The sequence below is a fragment of the Prionailurus viverrinus genome, chromosome C1 (genome assembly GCF_022837055.1).
Source record: "Prionailurus viverrinus isolate Anna chromosome C1, UM_Priviv_1.0, whole genome shotgun sequence".
Taxonomy (NCBI): Eukaryota; Metazoa; Chordata; class Mammalia; order Carnivora; family Felidae; genus Prionailurus; species Prionailurus viverrinus.
In genome coordinates, this window is record NC_062568.1 from 111,124,213 (window position 1) to 111,148,742 (window position 24,530).

General features: G+C 48.9%; 2 protein-coding genes and 1 non-coding gene across 18 annotated transcripts in view; 1 reads left to right on the forward strand and 2 right to left on the reverse strand.

Annotated features, from left to right (window-relative positions):
• The window catches only part of LOC125172599 (neuroblastoma breakpoint family member 6-like), a 36,898-nt gene extending 20,904 nt beyond the window's left edge, over positions 1 to 15,994 (reverse strand). Inside the window, exons 1-10 of one of the 10 annotated variants that reach the window (XM_047870905.1) lie at positions 13,632 to 15,993; positions 10,628 to 10,722; positions 10,137 to 10,193; positions 9,719 to 9,930; positions 8,482 to 8,584; positions 7,676 to 7,812; positions 7,072 to 7,321; positions 3,270 to 3,317; positions 2,960 to 3,169; positions 597 to 693 (exon numbers count right to left, since the gene is read on the reverse strand). In XM_047870905.1, coding sequence (XP_047726861.1) covers positions 597 to 693; positions 2,960 to 3,137 — 275 coding nt within the window. In that variant the 5' untranslated portion in view covers positions 3,138 to 3,169; positions 3,270 to 3,317; positions 7,072 to 7,321; ... (4 more) ...; positions 10,628 to 10,722; positions 13,632 to 15,993. Of the gene's footprint in view, positions 1 to 596; positions 694 to 2,959; positions 3,170 to 3,269; positions 3,811 to 7,071; positions 7,322 to 7,675; positions 7,813 to 8,281; positions 8,373 to 8,481; positions 8,585 to 9,718; positions 9,931 to 10,136; positions 10,194 to 10,627; positions 10,723 to 13,631 lie in introns of those variants that run through there. The other 9 variants (XM_047870908.1, XM_047870904.1, XM_047870903.1 and 6 more) reach the window with 9 other exon arrangements.
• Positions 15,818 to 15,981, reverse strand: LOC125174311 (U1 spliceosomal RNA). Its single transcript, XR_007155421.1, has one exon. It is a non-coding gene; the product is annotated as a U1 spliceosomal RNA (small nuclear RNA).
• A 675-nt stretch (positions 15,995 to 16,669) lies between the features above and the next one.
• LOC125172600 (neuroblastoma breakpoint family member 6-like) overlaps positions 16,670 to 24,530 on the forward strand; it is a 48,126-nt gene continuing 40,265 nt past the window's right edge. For 5 of the 7 annotated variants that reach the window (XM_047870913.1, XM_047870914.1, XM_047870916.1 and 2 more), the window contains exon 1: positions 16,683 to 16,803. The gene's annotated coding sequence lies outside the window, so the exon portion shown is untranslated. Of the gene's footprint in view, positions 16,804 to 24,530 lie in introns of all 7 variants that reach the window. The other 2 variants (XM_047870917.1, XM_047870918.1) reach the window with 2 other exon arrangements.

The window sequence follows — 24,530 nt, forward strand, 5'->3', positions numbered from 1 at the left end:
GATGAAAAAGAATGGATCTGCCCTTTGCAACACTGTGGATGGAACTAGAGTGTGTTATGCTAAGCCGAATAAGTCAATCAGAGAAAGGTAAAGATCACATGATTTCACTCATATGTGGAATTTAAGACACAAAGCAGATGCACCAGGGGAAAGGAAGGAAAATTAAGATAAAAACAGAGACAGAAGCAAACCATTAGAGACATTTAAATGCAAAGAATAACCTGAGACTTGCTGGAGGGGTTTTGGGTGGGAGATGCGCTACATGGGAGGTGGGCATTAGGGGGGCAGTTTTCGGGATGAGCACCGGGTGTCATTTGTGAGAGATGATACCCTAAAATCTCCTCCGGAAACCATTTATACACTATATGCGAGCTCATTTGGATTTAAATAAATTAAAAAAAAAAACACAAACATTGAGCGAGGCCCCGAATAATTGGAGTCCGCAATACACCAGATACTGCTGTCTTCACTGTTTGACAGATGTGTGTGTGCACCTGTGTGCCAGGCAAGTTTCTGCCCTTCTCCTGGCCCAGACCTGTCGCTGACAGGAGTCAGAGATGCCTACGGCCTCCCACCAGCCACGGAGCCCTCCTTACCTGAGCTTCTCGGTCAAGGTCTCTGCCAACTTCCCCTGCTTACACTGCAGCGTCTCCCCCAGCACGGATTGGATGATGTCTTTCAACTCTTCACACTCTGAGAACACAGACACCGGCCTCAGTGGACAAGCTACACGGGCCGCTGTGCTCGCGGCCTCCAGGGAGGGGGCGGGGTGTACCCCAGGACAATGTAAGCCCAGCATCGGGCTCTGAGCATCTCATTCCTCAGCCCCCCAGCTACACGGTATTTGATACCTCCCTGTTTTAGAGCTGAGGGAAGAGCAGCTCCAAGGCGTGGACAGGAACTAGACAAGGTGAATGACTGGTATTTGGCAGAATCAGAATCCACATCCCCTGACACTCACCCTGATCACGGCCACTCACCCGAGCTTGCAGCCTCTCAGGTAGGACACTAAGCAGGGACATGAAGTGAGGCCCTTAGGACCACAGGACTGACTCATGGTTCCCTTGAGTTGGATAATGAGCACATATCTCAAAGGCAAAAAGTTCACCCGCATACTCTTGTGTGCACTATGGTGCGTAAAACCGGAAGGACCTGAAAGCGATACGGCCAAACACTAACAAAGCTTGTGGTGTCGGAAGCAGCAGACGGGGTGGGGCGCCTGAGTGGCTCAGTCAGGCGAGCTTTGACTTGGGCTCGGAGCATGACCTCGTGGTTCGTGAGGGCAAGCCCCCGCAGCAGGCTCACTGCTCTCAGCGCAGAGCCCACTTCTCGGATCCTGTGTCCCTCTCTCCCTGCCCGTCCCCTCCACTCAAAGCAGCAGCTACTGTGACAGCAGCAGGATCACAGAGGAGGAATGTGAGGCACAGAAATCGGGGCAGGGCAGCATGGGGGGGAGCACAGGAAGACTGGCCCAGAGCCATACTGTGTTCCCTCCACCCCAAGCTCCTGGGTGATGTCTTCCTTTGTCGTCTTCACAAGTGGTTTCCCGCACTTGTGTCATGGTTATCAGGAAAGACGCAAAGAAAACTCTGCTTGTCCTTTCCCCAAAGCTCATCATCTCTCCACCTTGCTAAAGAGCCGCTTCCAACATTACTTTTCTCCCCATCAGTCATTTGTAATCCCACCTCCCCTTGTTTCATGGAAAACTCTTGGTAAGGAAACGGCAACAGTTCGGGCTCAGAGTCGTCAGGATTCCTTCCCATTGCCCCGCTGCACACGTGCCCCTAACTCAGGATTCCTCCCGCCATGGCAGCCCCCTCTGAATGAACAGGCAGCGGGCCTCCCCATTCCAGGCTGACTGTGGGGGAGGGCCAGCTCCACACACGGGCTTGGGCGGTCACCGGGGCTGTGGTCTCCCCCGCTCACCCTCATTCCCACCGGGCCACTTGACTCCTGGCCCAGGCCTGGCCCTGCTGGCCATCCTGCATCCTTGAAGGTTCCCCAGCTCAGGGAGAGACACAGGAGGGAGCGCAGATTGTCTGATGGGCCTTGAAATGCCCTCTACCTCGCCACAGGGTGTCAATGGCTACCGAGGACTCAGGAAGCAGAGCCTGTGCCCACGAAGCACGGCTTCCCTCTCATCAGGGGAGTCACTGTCTGGACGGCATCGCTCGTGGATACCGCAGTTTCAGGGAAAGCAGACCCATCTTCCAGCTCCTTGCAAGCTGGCCGTGTCCCCTGGTCCCCACCCGCGCCCCGTGTGCACCATCAGCAAGTTTCCCCAGTGAGCCAGCTCGCTGCTTTGCCAATGGAACCTCAGAGAAGTGTGACGTCATGGAGTTCATGAGTCCGAGACACAAAGGCCAACGGTGATGCAGGATGTGACACACACACACACACACACACACAGAGGATCCTGAGAGGACCAGGCATTTCCGGGTCTGCGTCAGGAATCAATCACTAGAAAGTTAACTCTAACCCCGCCCTATACAGCACTGCAAACCAACCTGGAGAAACTGCTAGTCTCGTTTTCCCCATTCTTCCCATCCTTAGCGAAATGAGGGTAAGACACCCACTTCCACTGGGTCGCCCGGGAGCTTTAGTCTGTTCAGCGCCCAACTCTTGATTTTGGCTCAGATCATGATCTCACATTCCTGAGATCGAGCCCCACGTCAGCCTCTGTGCTGACAGCACCGAGCCTGCTTGGGATCCTCTATCTCCCACTCTCTCTGCTCCACCCCGACTAACGCTGTCTCTCTCAAAACCAACAAACATACATTAAGAAATACCCACTGCTACTTTTCCTGGATTGTGGTCACAATGGAATTTATCGTGACGATGGAAATAGAGAAGACAAAGTCCGGAGAGGGCTTTCGTTTTCTCTCCACACAAAGCCAATTCCTGTCTCCAGGAATACAGACAGTCATCACTTTGGTGACCCTGGCCTTGTAGGACTTACTATATTTCTGCAGCTGGTTGGCCAGGGAGTAGGCAGTAGCTTCGGATACAAGGAATTTCTCTCTGAGGTCTCGGAAGTCCTGCTGGCTTGCTTCCAGCTTGGATTGAAGCTCCTGGTTGAGTTCCAGGAGGCTCATTTCTGTCCCTGGATCAGACACCGGGTCAAGAGGTGCTGCCATGGTGACATGTGGCAGAAGAGGTAGAATGGGGACTGGGGAGAAGAAACCAAACACATGACGGGTTAAAAACAAGTGAAATCCAGTAGGTTCAATCGGGACTGAGGGGCGAGGATACAGGAATTCTTTACTTACTATTGGGAACAACTTGAACAACACCCCACAGCACTGGAGAGTCAGCAGCTACAAAAAGAAGGTTCGAGATGCCAGAGTCGAGAGCCCAAGGCACTGCCTGTAGCTCAGACTCCAACCGGAATGACAGACCGAGCACCCGGCACGCCACGTGATGGTCTGCAGTTGCCATAACAGAATTGGAACGCGGGGGGTGTCATGGAACCTTGGGAGCCACTGCCTACCAGGTGCCAAGGCTACGCGGATACCCAAGGCTGCCTAGTCTCCCCTGAAGGTCACCACTGATGGGGACCACCCCTCAGCGGCCACTCTCAGTAGTTGTCTACCCTTGTGCTAATACCACAGATCCCATCTCTCTCTCTGTCTGTCTCTGTTTTAAGTTTATTTATTTATTTTGAGAGAAAGCACGAGCACGTGAGCGGGACGGGGTGGAGGGAGAGGGAGAGAAGGAGAATCCCAAGCAGACTCTGTACTATCTGCACAGTACCGTACGGGAGGCTTGATCTCATGAACCGTGAGATCACGACCTGAGCCAAAATCAAGAATCAGACACTCAACCCAATGAGCCACCCAGGTGCCACAGACCCCATCTCTTTCCAAACACATCTCAGCATCGTTCTCACTGTTCATTCTTGTGTGTGCATAAAAACATCAAGGCAGAAATAGTTTCCCAGGTTTTACTAAAGGGCTGTCACTTCTCTTTAAGGTCAAACAGACCTTCAGGCTTTTCCAGTGAGTGAAAGATTCCAAAGTCTTGGACTGTCATGATGTTCTTCTCTGGGTCTCTCTAGTTTGTCCTCTATCCATTAAAAAGTGTAAGACATGAGGCAGAGTATCATACTAAGTGAATAAATATTTACTTGAGAAAAATGTTTTGTCCCAACTCTCACTGTTCTTCTGGCTGTTTTCCTGTGTTATGAGGCTTCCTTATCCCCTCTTGGGGCACCATGTTGGCTTTCCATTAAACTGATGTTGGATATCCCTATATCCTCGACTCCTTCTCTACGTGTGAGTTGCTTTTTTTGTTGTTTTTATAATGTCACTAAACAACCATAGTTCATGCTTGTCACTTACGGATTTCATGTGTCTCTCACAAGATCTCTTTCCAACTGTCAAAATGTTAATTTATACGTATGTCCTTGAATACATGTAGTGACCACCTACTTTGGAAACATCTATAAACTTGAGGCTATTTGATTACGTTCATTTGGCCTACCCTCATATTTAACAGAACGGAGGTTAACAAACCCTCAGTTTGCTCTCTATACTTAAGAGTCTGTTTCATGGTTTGCCTCTCTCTTTACCAACCCCCCATTGTTCATCTATTGAGTTTCTTAAACTCCACAGATGAGTGACATCATATGATATGTGTCCTTCTCTGGCTGACTGACTTCACTTCGCATAACACACTCTCGCTCCATCCACGTCATTGCTAGAACTGATACACGAATTCAGTAAAGTCCCAGGACACAAAATCAACATACAGAAATCTCTTGCGTTCCCACACATCAATAATGAAGCAGCAGAAAGAGAAATCGAGGAGCTGAAACCATGTACAATTGCACCTAAAACCGTAAGATACTTAGGAATGAACCCAACCAAAGACGTAAAAGATCTGCACTCTGAAAACTAGAGAACCCTTACGAAAGACACTGAAGAGGGCAGAAAGAAATGGAAAAACTTCCATTGGTACATTAACGTGTTCCATGGTACATTAAAGTGTACCATGCGGGGTATGGGTGGCCCAGTTAGTTAGGCATCTGAATCTCTGGACTTTGGCTCAGGTCATGATCTCACGGCTAGTGATTCAAGCCCACACATCGGGTGCTGTGCTGACAGGGTGGAACCTGCTTGGGATTGTCTTGCTCTCCCTCTCTCTCTACCCCTTCCCTGCTCAATCTCAGAATAAATAAATAAACATTAAAAAAGTAAATAAGGCGTACAATTCAATACACAGCAAAATCAAAGTCCAGCTACCATCAAGACAGGGCATTTCTTCCAGCTCACAACTTCCCTTGTGGCCCTTTGCAGTCCATCACTGTCTCCGCCTCAGCCCCAGGCAACCGCTGACCCTACAGGTGGGTTTGCATTTTGTAACAATTCTAGGTAGGTGGAACGCTTTGGTGCCTACATTCCTTGGTGCAGCATAAGGATTCTGAAATCCTTCCATATTTCTGTGCGTATCGCCAGTTCGTGCTTTTTTATCGCTAAGTAGTATTCCTCCGAAGGGCTACATCCTGTCGATTTATACAGTCACCTACTAGTGACCTCTGTGTGGTCTCCAGGGTTTAGCCACTGTGAAGAAAGCGATGGGGACTTTTCATGTACAGATCGGTGTGTAGACATATTGTGTAAATACTTAGAAGTGAAATGGGTGTTCGTGTGAGTGGTCAATGTTTAACTATGGTTCAGCCTCTCTACAGGACTGGACCAGTTTTCATTCCCACAAGTGTTGGAAACTTCTAGTGACTTCACATCCCCACCACATATATTTCCGGTCTTCTTCATTTTAGCCCATGGCGATGGACGTGTAATGCTAACTCACGGCAGCATTAACTTGTGTTGCTCCTGATGACTGAGTGTGTTCTGGAAAACTGACCTCCGTGCTTTGGAGCCAAAAGATACCACAAAGACAGAGTCTGAGATAAGGAGGAACACTAACAGCTTTCTTGCTTTCCCAGGCAAAGAGGACGACAGCAGGCTAAGGCCTTCAAAAACTGCCAGCTCCTGCCCCCTGGAGGAAGGGGTTGGGGGTCTTATCGGGAAAATCAAGGTGTGGCCAGTAGTGACAGCAACTGTGTACATGCTGCTACCCTCCTTCCTCATGTCCTGGGGTGTACCTGCTTCCTGATACACAAGGCTAAGAAGGGAGGAGGGGAGCTTTGCAGAAGACAAGAAAAAGGTTACTTAGTTTAAAATCGAACCCTGCGGAAACATCAGGGAAGCCATTTTGGTTTTTCTTCAACTTTAAGTGGTTTCAAGTGGACCATCTTTTCAAGTGCTTTGTGGCCATTTGTACATCGTGTTTTGTGAGGTATTTCTTCTTCAAGACTTTTGACCAGGAGCGCCTGGCTGGCTCAGCTGGTTAAGTGTCCGACTGGTGATTTTGGTTCTGGTCATGCTCCCACAGTTCCTGAGATCGAGCCCCACTTCAGGGTTTGTGCTCACTGTGTGCAGCCTGCTTGGGATTCTGTCTCCCTCTCTCTCTGACCCTTGCCTGCTTGCTCTCTATAGCCCTCTCAGAATACATAAAAATAAAAGACTCTTGACCAATTCTCTTCTTGCACTGTCTTATCACACAAAATACGTGTCAGAACAGTACACTGAACACTACACAGCATTACCTTGAGAAATTAATGAACTAAACACATGGAGAGGCAAAATTTGCTGTGGATTGGAAGACCTCAATATGGTTTACATGTCGATTCTTCCCAAATTGATCTACAGATCTGATACAAGGCCAATCAAAATTCCAGCAGACATGCTAGGAAACATTTCTAAGCTGATCCAACACTTCATATGGAAATGGAAAGGATCTTGAATTATCAAAGTGATTTTAAAAAGAAGAATAATGGTGGATGACTCAAGTGCCTGTTCCAGAATGGCCATACACATCTTTTACGCAATTTCGGAGTGATGTATCCCATTATTATTCAGTTGTAATAGCTCATGTACGTTCTCACTGAAGCTTGGAAGTTGCTCTACTCCCTTTGTACGTGAATTCCTTGTTCTAAAATTTGGCCAATATTTATATTAGTTTTTATGTGGCGAGAGAATACGGAAGACCAGAAAGCATTTAACTTACCAGAGAGGAAGACAGATCATCACGGGTCATTATGGAGAGGATGACCCTATGAGATTTAGTGAAGTTGCCTCTGTTTCTCCAGCTGGCCAAGACATAGTGGGTAGTAGCTACAGATGCCAGCCGTTTCCTCTGGACATCTTGGCAGTGTTGACTGGTTGGAGCCACCATGCACCCCGGGTGTCAGTTGTGTCCTAAAAGGCTGAAATCTGGCTGAGGCTCCAGGGCTGTTGGGCCAAGGCAGGTCACCCAGCTGTTGGCAAACACACAGGCAGACCAGGACAATCACCGAGGTCATCGCCAGGCAGCTTTGGCCATTTCCTCCAAGGAACCCACCACCACTACACTTCTCATGACTTCCTGTTTACCAGACTGAGATCCCCAGGACAGTTGGGAGAATGTGTTACTCACCACTGTATTCGGGGTTCCCAGCACCGAGCCAAGCACTAAGGAGGCCCTCAGGGACTTCCTTTCACTGATCAAATACAAGTTGCTGCCAATCTCTGACCATCTCAACTCCATTCCAGTCACAAATGTCCACTCAGGGGTCCCCTGCTTTCTCCCAAGAGGTAGCGAATCCCCTCCCTCAGAGAGGAACCTGCCCTACCTTCTCCATGTCCCAGGACACTGCCCTGTGGTGAGCTCTGATGAAGACGGGTTTCTCCTCGGGGATTCCTCTCAATGGCTCACTCTGTCATTGGGAAGAGAGGTCCTGGGCCTGGACCCCCACTCCAATCCTCTGCTCTGTCACAACACAACACCCCAGTGTACGAGAGCTACCACATTGTGTTTGCATCGTTCTCCCACCGCTTTGTCCTCCTCGGGAAATCGTATCGATTTCCAAGTTCTGAACACAGCCTCAGGAAAATGAAGCACTCAACCAATAGTCAAGACAATCACTGGTCAACAGATATTATGTGTAAAGCCTTCCACATTCCTGACCAGAAATTCAGAAGAATATTATTACTATTGTGACTTCAGATGCAAGGGTCCCCTGCCCTGGCCCCTCCTGGCCTTAGGGCAAACAATTTGTGGTAAGAATGGACATCTCCAAATCTGATCCAAACGCCATTGATCCCTCCAAACCCACACTTCCTTGGAGGCCATCCACTGTCAGGGCAGCTCCAACGTCGAAGCTCGGGGACTGGGGCAGAGCCTCATGGTCACACCATCCTACCCTTAGAAACGGTGCTTCCCGGCAGTGCAAACCAACCTCCGTCTGTCCTGTGGGGCTCCCTGGCAGGTGCACCGTTCACTGTGGAGTGCGTTACACCCCCAGTCCTCACTGCTCGCCTCAGGCTGCTCCTTGTAGGGTTGGATGCTATTGTACGCATTCCTCAGTTTCTCCAGATTGTTCTGAGCTCAACTTGCCCGTATTCTCAGGTCCTTGGGCAACCACCGTTCCACCATTACCTTTGTCCTTCTCCGGGTTATTCTCATGCTCCACACCTGCTGATTTTCTGTCTTCCATCGGCTCCCTCGGTCCTCTGTTTCCAGTGTGGGCTCAGCCGGGCTCCTGCAGGAGACACACAGACAAGGGACCAAGTCAGGTCTCAGCCGCAGTCCCCAGGACACGTTTAACAGGCACCTCAGTCCCTCGTGCTCTCAGAGAGACTGAGCAGCAAGGGACTTTGGGGAAGTTGAATAACAACCTTATGTTACAGATGAGGAAACTGAGGCCCAGAGAGATGAGGAGATTTTCCCAAACTCCCTCATCACTTGATGGCAGCAGACACACCAATAGGTGTCTTGGCCGCAAGCTTCCCTTGGACTCTCCTATCACACCCTCCAGGAACCCACATCTGAATTTCAGAGGACACTGATCAAACATCAGTACCCCCCCTGCCCCCCTGTTAAAACAAAAATGTCGCAAGGACCTTTCCTGGGACACTTCCTTGTCATACTTCTACAGTCCTATTGTTTATATTCATTTGATTTTCAATCCTGCCTCACACAATGAGCCCAAGGTACTCAACAATTAAGTAAAATCCATCACAGCAGAAATTAAAATGTATTGATGTGGTTATGTATAAGACACTGATTTCCTGGGCTGGGAAGTCATCTTCCTAACAGCGGGCACTCTGTCTGCCGTGTTCATCCTGTCTCCACAGCGCCTGCATTAAGAGCCTGCCAGGGAAAACGTTCAGTAAATACTTGTCAAGCAGATAAATAACAGTTATCAGGAACAACTGCCTTTTACTGATCTCTAGTCCCAACCACATTTCCAAACAAACCCTATCCCAGATCTGTGACAAAGCAATAAAAGCACAACTTTAAAAAAGCATTCCAGGATTCCAAAACCAGCTTTACCACACGTCACATACACTTTGGTGGATGATTTTATTATCTTTTAGAGCACCTTTTCCTCATGTAAAATAGAGAACGTACACTGTAAATAGAAGGCAGCATCAACCACTGGGGTGTTGGATGTGAAATGTGACATCGTGCAGCAGACAGGGCTCCAGTCCCTGGGCACCAGCTGTGGGGCTGAAGGTCACCTACATCAGAGTCACTGTGGTGCCTGTTCAAATCCCATGGGGATAAGAAGCTGCATCTCAGACAAAAATTACAAGGAGATTCCCAGGTAAGGAAGAAGCCCATTAGTAAACAATGAGCATAGGATGCAGACTCTGAAAGCCCCAGTGCTCACCAGACTGATTCAGCATTGAGATCAAGTCCCTCATTCAAGATGGCTTTCAATGGGAAATGGGGACATTTCTGGGAAGTGGGTCCTGCTTCTGTGATCTGGGCTTTTAGCACCTCCACTGCCCTATAGTTTCCTCCTCTACTCCATTCACTGGGGGATGTCATCCCTCATGGAGGTCATTTCTTCATGAAGACCTCTGTCCTTTTATTCTCTTCCTAGAGGAGACGGCAGAGATCAGTTCTGGGACTCCAAAGATCTAGGCTCCTCCTAAGCCATCTGGGTATGTGGAAACAATCATGACAGATGGAAATCAGATCAGGGAAGAGGACCCCAGAGGAGGGAGATGGTGAGGGTGGCCCTTCATGGGAGAGACAACCACAACAAGGTCACTGTCAGACCTGTTCAGGTGGGGGCAACATACTCATCAATTCTGTGAGCAGAGAAGCAGCCTCGTCATCCAGACTTCTGATCTGCAGGACTGGGAGATAACAAATGTTTGTTGTCAGAAACCACTGTTTTGTCATTTGGTAATATGCAGCAATGGGGAAGTTCGGATGCTTATTACTAATCTGCTGAGCTTTGTAATGTTTTCAAACTTGTGTGCTAATCTCTATAAAGAAAAAAGCATGAAAAAACCACAGTAGCAATCTGTTCCTCACTTTCACATGACTGTTCCCAAGCCCTTGTAACATCAGGGACACTGTGAAGGGCATTTCAAGTGCTGGAGAAATGTCTCTTTAATGTTGCCAAACAAACTCTTTAATGTTGCCAAAGAAACATGGTAGAACGCTTAATTCCACATAACATTATTTGTAAATCTATCAACTTTCTCCATCTTCTATGGAAGAGTTTTTTTCTAGCTTCTTGTTCTCTTGAGGTACCAGACAAGGTTTTATAGCAAGAACCACTTACCCGCACAGGCAAATCAATTCAAGGAGAGCAATGTAACAGCCACTGTATTATGTTCCCCCAAAGTCTTTTCAATGCAACCTCTCCTCTTCTTTTGACTAGAAAGAAAGAAAAGATCTATTTTGTAAAGTCCTATTTTAATGAAAATGCAAACTTAAATGTCTCTGTTTTCCAATTTTTCTTTTGCTCAAGCTCAATCATGGAGGCCTAATTCCTCAGGTTGAGTTCACACTTGGCTCCAACCTGGGCCCTCTGTCAACAGAAGTCAGGGAATCACAATCTCACACCTCTTTGGTGAACCAGCCTCTCACCCTCAAACCCAGAAGAATTTGTGAACCCAAAAGACAGGAGCTCTCACGAAGTGAGAGTGAGATATGTGCACTGGTCTTGGCTCAGATTATCTGAGAAAAAAGAGCAGTCATAAAACAGGAACTTTTTTATTCTCTTTGCTCTTTGAAGGAGAGCAAAAAGAAAATCATTCTCTTTGCTCTTTGAAGGAGAGCAAAGAGAAAATCATGTTGATTTCTGCTTTTCTGGGATGTCAGGTAAGTGAGGCCAGTGACTGTAAACTTATTTGAGGAAATCTCTGAATAGGGGTTACTTGTTGGCAAAATAAATGGTAGGTACAAATGCTATCCAGTATCAGCAAGAGAGAGGAACAAAAAAATACTTGAAATTATAGAGAATATGAATTCATAAATCTTCTGTGCAAGGCACTAGGGCAGGAATTAGAAAAATTAGGTATGTACAAATATATTTCTAATTTTTTTTAATGTTTATTTATTTTTGAGAGACAGAGAGACAGAGTGTAAGCAGGGGAGGGGCAGAGACAGAGGGAGAAACAGAACCGGAAGCAGGTTCCAGGCTCCGAGCTGTCAGCACAGACCCCAATGCGGGGCTCGAACCCATGAAGCACATGATCATGACCTGGACTGATGTCAGACGCTAAAACGACTGAGCCACCCAGGTGCCCCTGTAAATGTATTTCTAAACTGAGCAATTCCATTCACAGAAATATATACTGGAAAAATATACAAGGGAGCATGAAGATGATAGAGGTAGAGACAGAGATATAGAGATAGAGATGTCCTCCACAGCATTGTTGTAACAGCAATCACGGGAACCAACTACATCTCCATCAACTGCAGAACAGTTATTTATGATGCTGTATCCAAACCTGAAATGGTCTGCACTTGTCCAAAAGAACTAGGCAGATGATAAAACTGCTGACGGCAGAGGACCGAGCAGACCTAATGCGTGCTGAGTATTTACTCCCTGCCAGGCACTGGGCTCAGTGCTTCCCCTGCACCTCTCCTGTAACACCGGGGACGACTCGTGTAGAAGAAACCCCATTGGCCCCATTTTGAAATGAGCCACTGAGCCACAGAAAGGAAAATTGAAGACACTCAGGCAAAGTCACACTGTAACTCAGCCAGGCTCGCACCTACAGCTTGTGAGCCCAGAGTGCTCTCTTTCGTGACCTCTAGGTTAGGGATTTCCAGGGAGAAAGAACAAGTCCAGCCTCTGATGTCCTGAATGGCCCTGCTGACATCCCGGCCTGGCTGTTTTGTTCTCACGCTGGGAATAAACAGTCTCAGATACAGGATCTCAACCTCAAAGAGACTCTGAACCCTGAAACAATGAGACACAACAAGACTACCTGATTATTCCAAGCAGGCCCCACAAACACCAGGTCACCGTGCAAACTACAACGCCCCAAACACCCTCCTCTTTTCGTAAGGAAATGACTGCTGACTCTCACCGCAGTCAAGACGGGCCCGTGCAGACTACCAGTGTTCAAGGTAGAGCAGACCCTGCTTCCTTCCAGCCTCCCCGCCATCAACCAACCACAGCCCCAATCCTGTCATGTGTGGTTCTTTCTACCACTCTCTTACTGAGACCGTGGGGTGAGATATTTCCAGCTGTAATGATTATAAACCCCCACTTGTTTCTTAGGATGTACGATCCTGCTGATTTGGCTGAAGAGAAATCCGAAATTTCTCCTAAGGTTACGTTTCTCTAAGATTATGCCAGGGGAGACAGGGAACAATTTTTCACTCGTGGTGTGGGAGATTTCCCCAAGGTCAATGTACCTCCTCAAGGTAAGAGTGCTCACTGTACTTGATATTCTCTTATCTCTGCTCCTTTCCTAACATGGGAAATTAACATTTGCTAAGGGATAGAGAGTTACGATATATGGGCTTTCTCCTGCGTGGGATTTAATGAGAGCTGTCATCATCCTGAACTTGTAGGGAAGTGAGGACAAGGACCACAAGGTAGCAGGGAAAGGTGGCTCTGGGCTTTGGGAGTCACAAATGGGCACACGCAAAAAGAACAATACGTGATTTTGGAAGACGTGCCAGCAAGAAATGTGGCCATGAAGGCCACTACGTATTTAATCCATGACCCACCAGTCGCTCTGCTCACAGATTATCCCTGTTTATCTTGGCCATGATGAGTGCTTTAAGAACAGAGAATTGCATCAGACACATCCATCTGAAAAGGACACACATAAAATACTGCATCGCCAAATCAGACCCACCAAACCCACAAATCTTCTCTGGTATCAAGTTTGACGTACACTTTCAAGGATAAAATTAACTGTGTGAGGCGCAAGCAAAGCAACAAGAAATCTCGGACAACCAACACTAACTGCAAGAAACTTCTTCCCACCTTAGGACGTGTTCTGGCCCCGAGTTAACATAGGTGCTCTCTAAGTGCTGCATGAAGTCGTCACTTGTACCCAATGAATCTGGTTGAAGTCGATGAACCTGGTAGAAGTCATCTGCTAGGCTGATACTCACAGAACTGATGCGACAGTTTCCAGGACACTAAGCTACATAAATCCACGGGCATATGTTTGAGTCCCTACAGGGTTCTGCTCACACGAGATCCCTCCCACTTACAGGCATGTCGTAGGTAAGGACTCTCCCTACACTAACTACCATGAGTGTGTTTGCCAAGAGGTTCCTCACTCGATGGTTATGCGGAAAGTTGACTGGGGTACCTTTCTTTCTTTCCAGGCCAGCGTCACTGAAGGAACTGAGCAACTGCAAGGAACCCAGTTCCTGTTCTTCTGTCCAAATTGTCTGGGTGGAGTGTTTAGGCTGAGCTTATAAATCAGCAGGAATCCAATTTTCTTCCTCCGAGAAGGGATACAATGGTTTCTCCCAGCATTGCTCATTGGGCAGTGCAAGTTTGCAGAGAGAGACAGAGAGAGAGAGAGAGCGAGCGAGTGAGAGAGATATCGCCAGGCATGTTATTTTAGCATTGCCATAGTCCTCCCACATTGTCCATCCCACTCATGACAATGCCTGGTTTAAGCATCCTCTCTCCATTTCCCTTTATTACCTGCTTGACCTACATCCTTCCCCCAGTGAGGGAGCCAGCTCAGACGGTCTGCTTAACCTAGACTAGAGGTGGGCCAAGGAGAAGTGTGCCTGTGGCTAGAATGGGCTGCCTTCAGAGTGAGCCATAACGTGGCTACAAGCAGTTAGAAACCAGCCTAAAACACCGTTAGGAATAAGCAGGGCCAAACGCAATGGTATGGATTTTACGTTTCGTATTGATAGCAGCTTTCTTGTACAGATACATTTAGACTTACTCACGGGAGCAGGGCATCAGACAAAATGAAAGAAAACTGTGTCAAGTGTGAAAGATACTAAGTTACCAAAGTTACATTGAGTTGTAAAATAGTTTTTTATCCTTTAGCCCCTCATTTCCACACTCAGAACCTAGAAAACTTTCTTCACTGCCCATGGAATTCAATGTGGACACAACAATTTAAACTATTAACCCAAACTTTCCTTTTTTTTTTTTTTTTTTTCCATAAACCTCGTTGAATACCAGGTATTGAAATGCCCACTCCCATGTTCGGTGAGACTAGTGAGGGCGGTAAGTAATGTGGTATATCCAGGTAATATTCTGTTTCTTGGCCTACTTCTGTACTCCGCGTGTCAACTGTTCTCCGCCAGGGGACCTCTGGCCACACACGGGAAACCCAACAAACTTAAAAGTGTAGGGTCTCTGCGTTGATCTTGAATTGGAATGTCAGTCAACACGTAAGATTCTCTCAGGGCTCAGAAAGGCTCTGGATCTGCAAGGACAAAGGTAGTTGCCCCATCCTTTCCTCAGGGAGAGTACCTCCAGATTTCCTGATTCAGGCACCTTATGACGGCCAAGCACATACCACGATTTCCACGTGAGGCAAAATGTTTACAGATGTGTGAAATGCCTTCCATATGCTCCAATCCCTGTGTGCATGTTTCCTGAGTTCCTGTTGTGTGAGAGTCCCCTTTCCCCCAACCCATGGGGACCCTGTGGGAACCCAACCAAATCCCCCTGTGATTCTTTTTGTCTTTTCCATATAATCCCCTCCTTCCAGAGTGTTTTTCTTCTCTTTTTTTTAATGGTTCTTATTTATTTTTTGAAAGAGAGAGCGCGCGCAGTGCAGAGAGGGAGCCAAGTAATGCAAAGCAGGCTCCAGGCTCAGAGCTGTCAGCCCAGAGCAGGAGGTGGGTCTTAAACTCAGGAACCCTGAGATCATGACCTGGGCCAAAGTGGGACGCTCAGCCACTCAGCTACCCAGGCAGCCCCGGAGTGATTTTCTTTTTTCTCTTTTTTTTTCCCCAAAGACACCTCTGAGTAGCACTGGCCTTAGGCTCCTGGGAGCTCCCTTGTACCTGCTGGCAGAAAATGGGGAAGCCAGGCAATGGTTGAGCACTGCAGCCCCACTTCCCTCCCCTCCTGCAGAGAAAGCACTGAGGCCATCCCTAAGAAATGCGAACACGTGGGGCGCCTAGGAGGCTCAGTTGGTTAAGCCTCTGACTTGGGCTCCAGCTCATAACCCAGCTGAGGTCAGGTGGTGAGCTCCCACTTGCAGTCCTGGCGCCACGTGTGTGGTGAGACGTCAGAGCCCTCCGGTCTTTTTTACAAAGGCAAAAAAAACCGTAAAAAAGCCTTTGTAGCAGGATCAGGGTGACCAGTTCAAACCCCCCAAGGGACATTGCTCCCACCGCCAAAAGTGAGACACAACCAACCACACAGGAGACCAACAGCAAAGATAGGACAAGTAAAGAACTGCCTACAAAACAACAATCCACTCTGCTGTGAAGAGACACCTAAAAGTAAAAAAAAAGAAGAAAAAGCAAAGCAACGAAGCACTCAAACATCTGTCTTTGAAAGACCGCTGACCAGAGGAGAGCGCGAACGCAGTCCCCCACTACCACAAATTATGCAGTCGAGTTTCCCACATGTGGGGAAATCGCAGGGGTCAGCACGCCCGCAGTGCAATGGGCAAGCCTCGCCCTGGGAAAACCACCTTGCTGATCATGGTGTCTCCCCTGCCAGGTAAGTATGCCTTCCTCCCCCTCCGCCCCAACCCAGCCTCACACGCACCACACTCTACACACACGGTCACTGGCCTCCCCGCACCCCAAAACCCTCCGCACCCACTCCCGTCTCAACCATCCTCACCCCACACACGTCGTCCTCACGCAAGCCGAGCCACAGCTCGGGCACTTCCACAGCCCGGGGAATTCTACCGCCTGGTAGAATTCGACCGCGCCCACGGAGGCCTCATTTCCATAAGGCCACGCCCCGGTCAGGGCGCAACGGCCCCGCCTCACTCCCCGCCCCGCCCAGCCTCACTCCCCGCCCCTCCCCGCGTCACCCGGCTCCACGCGCACGCCGTCTCCCTGCCCCCAGCTCCGCTCCCGCCGGGATCTCAGAGCTGAGGCTTCTCCTCTTCCTCCCCCCCGCCCCGCCTCCTTCCTCTCCTTGCGGGGCTCCTCCGTCTTCTCCCCTCCACACTGATTTGCTTCCCGCTCGTCTTCCCTCTCCATGCAGCTCCCGCAACGGCCCCTGCGCCCGTCGTGGCGCCCACGCGGCGGGCAGCACCGGGCCGACTGCGCCCGCCTGAGAGGAACACGAGGGAGGACGTCCCCCAGCCGGAGAAGCGCCCACACACCTCGCTCGCTCTGTCTCTCGCTCTGTCTCTGCCCAGAGCCCGGTTTGAAGGAGACACAGTGCGATGGCTCCACCTGAGGGGCTCAGCCGACAAGCCAGTCCCCCCGCACCAGGGCTGGACACCAGAGCGGGGGGACCGAACGTCTGGCAGCTGGGGGCGCGCGATACCACACCTGTCGTTTGAGAACTGCCGCGTGCCTGCTGCTTTACAGGTGCGTTCGCGGGGCGGGGCGGGGCCGCGGCGCCCCCTGGTGGACTCCCGGGGGGGGGGCGCACCAGGATCCCCGCGTTGAGGCGGGGGCGGGTCCACGGAAACCTGCCTTGAGCTCACTTAGACCCTCCCCCCACTGCCAGAGGTCACAGCAGGGGTTAGTGGGGTCCCGGGCGCCCCACTCTGCCTCTGCCGTCCCTTCCTCCCCTCCTGCGCGCTTCCCCTTGGAGGAGATTTCTGCCAGCAAAGTCCCCCTTCCGTGGGGAAAAGCCAGGTCTGGAAAGCCAAGCAGCACCTACTCGGAAGAGACTAGTTCTGGGGCAATTTCCTGGTCCTGTCCCTGGCGTTCTGGTTTCTGATTTGCCTTTGTCTCCCTTGGGCCTTGACGTGTGCTTGACTTTTACTAGACTGCTGAAATTAGAAGAGACCTGGTGGGGGGGGGGGGGCGGTGGGCGGGGGTCCGACATTAGTTGTCACCTGAGTCAATAGTGTGGTGGTCCGCGGAAGGATGCCCCCTGCCTGCGAGGTCCCCAGCCTCATCCCGGATCCTGTGAAAATGATCCATCACACAGCCAACGGGCCTCTGCGAAGGTGCTTAGGTCAAGGACCCTGAGATGGGGAGATCGTCCTGGAATATCCGGGCGGCCCCCTGGAATTACAGGGGTGCCTTCAACCTGGAGGAGGCAGAGGAGGAGATGTCTGCCTGCTGTAGCTGGTGGTGCGGAAGATGGAGACAGAGGAAACCAGGGCGGGTGGGACACAGGAGCTCCCTTGCCAAAACCTCCCGACTGGTTTCCCTGGATTAAATTGCTCAGTCTCCCTGAGCCTCCAGAAGGGGCGGTGGCCCTGTTGACATCTCCATCTGAGTCTGGTGAGATCCTTTTTGGGACTTTTCACCCACAGAACTGTCAGGTGACAAACGTGTGTCCTTTTAAGCCTCTAAGTTCGCGGTGAGTCGGTACCCCGGCGACAGACAACCCATGTCAGGCGTCTGGCTCATCACGTCAGCGGTAGTTAGATCTGCGGGATGGAATCAATTCTGTATAAATGCTGCAGGTCGTGAGTCTTAGGTGGTCCGGCCAAGCGCTGCTTTTCCCCGGTGAAGTGTTAGGTTAGGGACCTGCCGATGTGAGGTGCGCCAGGAGCGAAAGGTTCAGAAAGGATTCTCGGGGCACCTGGGTGGCTCTGTGGCTTCAGCATCTGACTCTTGTTCTTGGCTCAGGTCCTGATCTCACAGGTTTGTGAGATTGAGCCCAGAGTCAGGCTTTGTGCTGACAGCAGGGGACTGTTGGGGATTTTCTCTCTCTGTCTCCCTGTATCTCTCTCAAAATAAATAAACTAAAAAACAAAACAAAACAAAGACTTTGTGAGACGTTCTCGGTGCAAAAAGGTGTTTATAAAAAGCGTGAGGACAGGACAGGACAGGGGGACAGGAAGAGCTGCACTGGGATTGTGAGGTGTGACTGGTTATAAAGTTTTAATTTGGGGGTGGGGGAGGATGGGGGCGTAGAGCCCAATGAAGTTTCCGACAGGAGTTCCATACGTTCCAGAAGGCTTACAGGACCCTGGAGGTCTGGTTAGCCTCAAGCCGAGGTTGGTTTTTGCGTCCAGCAGAGCGTTAACATTAAGGCAGTTGTGAGTTCCTTGAGGAGGTCCTGTGTCAGCTATTGACCAGTGGGCTGCAAGGTGTAAGGACATTGAATTGCATCTCCATTTCTCTTGCCTTTCTTCACCTCATCACCCGCCATCTTTTTTCTTTCCCTTCTTTTCTGTAACATTCAAAGTCTGTTCCCTGCACACAGGCTCAGCACGTTCTTATGCAAAGTGGAAGCCACTGGTGGTCACACAGATTGACTGTTCACTTTTCAAGAGTGGGCTGTGCTCCTTTCCCAAGGAGGGCAAGGACATAACCTACAAAAGGAAAAATACGGGAGAACCCCCTCCTCTCACAGCTACGTTTCTGTTGCGCACGTTCTCTTCAGGCACAGAGCTACTTTTCAGCATGTCACAGAGAGCGAACATGCAAGCATGGCGTTTACGGCTTTCCCCCAAAAGTGATCTGTGACTGGATCGCGAGCAGACCTGAGCTTTATAGGGTGTCATAGGCTGTTGCTTTCGTAAGTGTCACGGACATAAAACGAACTTTGTGGAAGCACCGAGTTCTCATGAGTACTGATTCTGCGAGCAGGCCCGGCAGCACAGGGATGGGGGAGGAATTGTCCGGATCCTGGAATAATCACGGGGCAGCACGGCCTCGCTCTGGGCTTCTGTGTCCTACTTGTTTACAGACTCGTCATCCGTTCTGCGGATTGGGCCAGCGAGTTGCTCTGTTGACAGCCAAAGGCACTCATGGGAAGACTTAAACAACCAAGTGTGACAGCACACGTGGGGTCACTCCGTCTACCATGAAAGTAGGACCCGTGTCTGCCTCAGGTGTGAGTCTTTGGATGGATCTATTTGTTACTGGAGGTGGTGGGGAGGATGGTGTTTGAGGGTTTTGTGGTTGCTGCTGTCTGCGTTGTTGAACTCTTTCTAGGAAATCATTGTGGAGCGATAGCTTTGTGTTAGGTCCTGGAAGGACGTGACTAAGACACTTGCTGAGGGTTAGTTGCAGATCTCGGTGCCACATTTGTGGAAGGACTTCCACGCTTTGCAGTTAAAGATGCTCCCTTAAAGGAAACCAACTTCATTCATACCTTTGGGTCAGTGTTAGAGAGCAATATGTTGGAATTGGTCTGCAGCCCACTTGCATCAGAATCACCTGGGTTTGATGTAAGAAATGCAGATTCTGGGGCCTCACACCAACTACATCTCTTGGGGTTAGAGCCCCGGTGGTAGTTTCTGTGACCTCCATTGCCGACTCTAAGGCTTTCCCAACCTAAGAACCACTCTCTTTTACTTTTAGATTGGGGATTCTTACACAATGATCAAAGAAGCCCAAACTTTTTCCTTTACTCCGAAGACTTTAAACACTGGACCGTGACCTTCTTAGGGACAGTGTGACTTTGCTCCTCTCTCACACTCAGCCTAGAGACGGTGCCCAGATCGGAAATAAAGCAGCTGAAGAAAAATGTTTGATTTCTTTATACACGTTTTACTTTCATAGCCACCGAAAAGACTGTGTTTCATTTCCTCTAACAGACTCTTCCACCAGTTATGTTGCCCAAAACATATCGCTATAGCGACAGATAGAAATATCTATGATACATTTATACACACAGACATGCGTTCTAAAGCACTGCGAAGACACAGACGAGGCTTTCACACAACTGGGGGCCTCTCAGGTGCCACTTAAGTATGATCACTGGGTTATCTTATAGAGGACTCTCAATGGGCTTGGTCTGGCCACGAGTCCCAGGTCCCCAGAGAGGACTTAGTTCAAAGGGGCAAGCGTAACTAGGCCGCGGTCATCGCCACGCTTTGGAGGCCATAAACGGAAATAGGAGGCGCCAGGCTAAGCGGGACATTGCACGTGGGAAGCCACCACTTTCGCCACGTGGATTCAAAGCACTCGGGTGCTGCAGTGTAGACGGACGCCCAGCCCATGCTGGCCGGACTGATGCCCTTACCACTGGTGCAGTGCTTTTTAAGTACAAACGTTGAGGGTTTCATTCTTCCAGTGTTTCACCCTAACTGTGGCTATTTTCTGTATTCGTAAAAGTCTGTATTCAGAATCATTTTCCAACATTGATTCTAAACTCTAGGAGCCACACCAATACAGACCCACAGGAACTGGATTTCTTCTCCTGCCCGAAACCAGAAAGCAACTACAAACCACACAAGGACAGGGAATTAGGATTTCCGAGATCCTGGGCATCAGGGTTTGAGGATGACGATCCCGGACACTTGGAAACACACAGGCGAGCCGAGCCCTACCGTGGCTCCAGTGTGCTGCCCCGAGAGACTTTCCAAGCAAGGAACCGGGAGAGGAGACTGAAGAGGAGCCCAGTGGACCTCGTGGGGTCGAGGACACGGAGCTGAGAGTCCACAGGACAGTGTAGAAGGGAGGACAGAGCTGCGGAAAGCCAACTAGGGCGAACATTCCTGGGCGCCCAAAGGGTGCAGCACAGTCCTGCTCTGTGCCTCCCTGGGAGCCATCTCCAGCAAGTCGGGGGCAATCCTGTGAGAAGATTAGAGGCAATAGGGCCCGGTTCTCACAAAGGGGAAAGAATTGCTCATGAGGAGAGAGATCAATCCTTTGAACAGAGCCCAGAGCTGACCCAGATGTGACAACCACCAGAGAAGGACATGAACACATGTATTCTAATCGTAGGTGTGCCTGGGAAGCTGAAGCTCACTCAGTTGGGTTTCTGACTTCTACTCAGGTCATGATCTGGAGGTCTGTGAGTTCAAGCCTGATGACAGGCTCTGTGCTGACAGCTCAGAGCTGGGAGCCTGCTTTGGATCCTGTGTCTCCCTCTCTATCTGCCCCCCTCCTGTGCGTGCATGTTCTCTCTCTCTCTTTCTCTCTCTCTCTCTCTCTCTCTCTGTCTCTCAAAAATAAATAATCCTTACAAATGTGTTTTAAGTGATCATATTCCATCAGTTGAAAATGTTAAATAGATAATGGAAAACATAGAAAATACCCTCTGTATCTTTAAGAGATAAAAATCTGGGGGTATCTGAGTGACTCAGTAGGTTAAGTGTCCAAGTCTTGATATGGCTCAGGTCATGATGTCATGGTTTCTTCATAGAGCCCCACAACAGGCTCTGCGCTGACAACTTGAGTCGGCTTTGACTTCCCTCTCTCCCTCTATTTTTCCCCAACCCCCCCCCCCCCACTTGCAGGTGCGCTCTCTCTCTCTCTCTCTCTCTCTCAAAATAAATAATTTTTTTTTAAAAGGAACTCTTAAAAAAAGAGAGACATGAAACTACGATGTTGGAAAGGAAATGCAGTGTAAGAGATTGGAACAATTAGAAAATTCAGAGGAATGTCTATACTACCTAAAGCAATCTACACATTCAATGCAATCCCCATCCAAATACCACCAGCCATGGGGCACCTGGGTGGCTCGGTCGGTTGAGCATCCGACTTCGACTCAGGTCGTGATCTCACAGTCCGTGAGTTTGAGCCCCGCGTCGGGCCCTGTGCTGACAGCTCGGAGCCTGGAGCCTGCTTCGGATTCTGTGTCTCCCTGTCTCTCTGCCCCTCCCCCGCTCATGCTCTGTCTGTCTCACTCTGAAAAATGAGTAAATGTTAAAATAAATAAATAAATAAATAAATAAATAAATAAATAAATAAATAAATAAAAATACCACCAGCCTCTGTCACAGAGCTAGAACCAACAATGCTAAAATTTGTATCTAACCGCAAAAGCGCTTGAAGAGCTAACTCCATCCAGGAAAAGAAAAGCAAAACTGGGGGCATCACGATTCCAGATTCCGAGCTCGATTACACAGCTGTGGTCATCAAGTCAAGGTGGTAGTGGCACAAACACACACATAGACCAATGGCACAGAATAGAAAGCCCAGAAATGGACCCACAACGATATGGTCAACTCCTCTTCGACAAAGCAGGATGAATATCCAATGGAAAAAAGACAGTCTCTGCAACCGACGGTGTTGGGAAACCCGGACAGCAACATGCAGAAGAGCGAAGCTGGACCAATCTCTTGCTTGACACAGAAAGATAAATTCAGAATGGAAGAAAGACCTCAATGTAAGACAGGAAACCATCAGAACCCTAGAGGAGGACACAGGCAACAACCTGTTTGACATCGGCCAGAACAACTTCTTCCTGGACACGTCGCCAGAGGCAAGGCAAACAGAAGCAAAGATGAACTCCTGGCACTTCATCAAGATAAAGAGCCTCTGCACAGTGAAGGACACGATCGATGAAACTAACAGGCAGCCGAAGGAACGGAAGAAGAGATTTGAAAATGGCGAATCCGATAAAGGGTTAGTATCCAAAATCCGTAAAGAACTTATCAACCTCAACACCCAAAAAACAGAGAATCCAGTGAAGTGTGGACAGAAGACATGAACAGACAGTATTCCAAAGCAGACATCCAGCTGGCTAACAGACACGTGAAAAGATGTTCAGCATCACTCATCATCAGGGAAATACAAATCAAAACCATGATGAGATACCACCAGACATCTGTCAGAATGGGTAACATTAACAACACAAGAACCAACAGGTGTTGGTGAGGATGCAGAGAAAGGGGAACCCTCTGGCACTGCTGGTGGGAATGCAAACTGGTGCAGCCAGTCCGGAGAACAGTATGGAAGTTGCTCAGAAAGTTGACAGTGGAGGTACCCGATGATCCAGCAATGGCACTACTGGATATTTACCCAAAGGATACAAAAGTACTGATTTGAAGGAGCACATCACCCCGATGTTTATATATAGCCGCGTTCTCAACAATAGCCAAACTATGGAGAGAGCCCAAATGTCCATGGACTGATGAATGGATCAGGAAGATGTGGTACATATATACAATCAAGTATTACTCAGCCCTCAGAAAGAATGAACTCTTGTCATTTGCAACACTGGGGATGGAACAAGAGTGTATTATTATGCTAAGTGAAGGAGGTCAGTCAAAGCAAAACAAACACCATAGGATTTCACCTGTGTGTGGACTTTAAGAAACAAAACAGATGAACATTTTGGGGGGGGGGCGGGGGAGAGAGGGAAACAAATCATAAGAGACTCTTAGAGCTAGAGAACAAACTGAGGCTTGATGGAGGGAGGGGATGGGCTAGACAGGTGATGGGTACTAAGGAGGGCACGTGTTATCATGAGCACTGGGTGTTGTATGTAAGTGATGAATCACTGAATTCTACTCCTGAGACCAAGATTGCACTGTATGTTAACTACAAGAATTTAGATAAAAAGTGGAAAAGGAAAAAACAAAAGTAAAAGCAGAGGGAAAGATTTTGATCGAATTGAATCTCTAGATCCCTTTGAGGAGTGTGGCCATATTAACTACATTCAGTCTTATGATACGTGAATACTGGAGGGGTTTTCCCCTTAGGTCTTCTTTAATTTCTTACAACAATGGTTTATACCTTTCAGTGCACAAGTCTTGCTTCTCCTGGAATCAATGTATTCCTCAATAGTTTATTGTTTTGGGTGCAATTGTAACTGGAATTGTTTTCTCCATTTTGTTTTCAGATTGTTCATTGCCAGTGCATAGAAGCACACCCGATCTTTGTATATGTTGTACCCTGCAGCTTTCCAGAAGTAGTTCATTGACTCTGGTATTTGTGTGTGTGGATTATTTGAGAGTTTTCAACACATAGGACCATGTCGTCAGCACATAGAGACACAAGATGACCCTTGAACCCGGCGGGGTTAAGGGTGCTGACTCCCAAGGTCAGAACTCTGTGTATACCTCCTGACTCCTCCCAAACTTAACTACTAACAGCCAACTGTTTACTGGAAGCCTTAGCGATAACGTCGTCGATCCACCTATATTTTGCAAGTTATACGTATCATACACTGGATACTTACAGTGAAGCAAGCTAGAGAAAAGAAAATGTTACTAAGCCAATTCTAAAGAAGACGGGGTGCCTGGGTGGCTCAGTCGGTTAAGTGTCAGACTCTTGATTTCGGCTCAGGTCATGGTTCATGAGTTTGAGCCCCGTGTCGGGCTCCACGCTGACAAGGGCCGCTGAGCCTGCTTGGGATTCTCTCTCTTCCTCTCCCTGCCCTTCCCCAGCTTGTGCTCTCTGTCTCTCGGTCTCTCTGTCAAAATAAGCAACTCAAACTTAAAAAAAAAAAA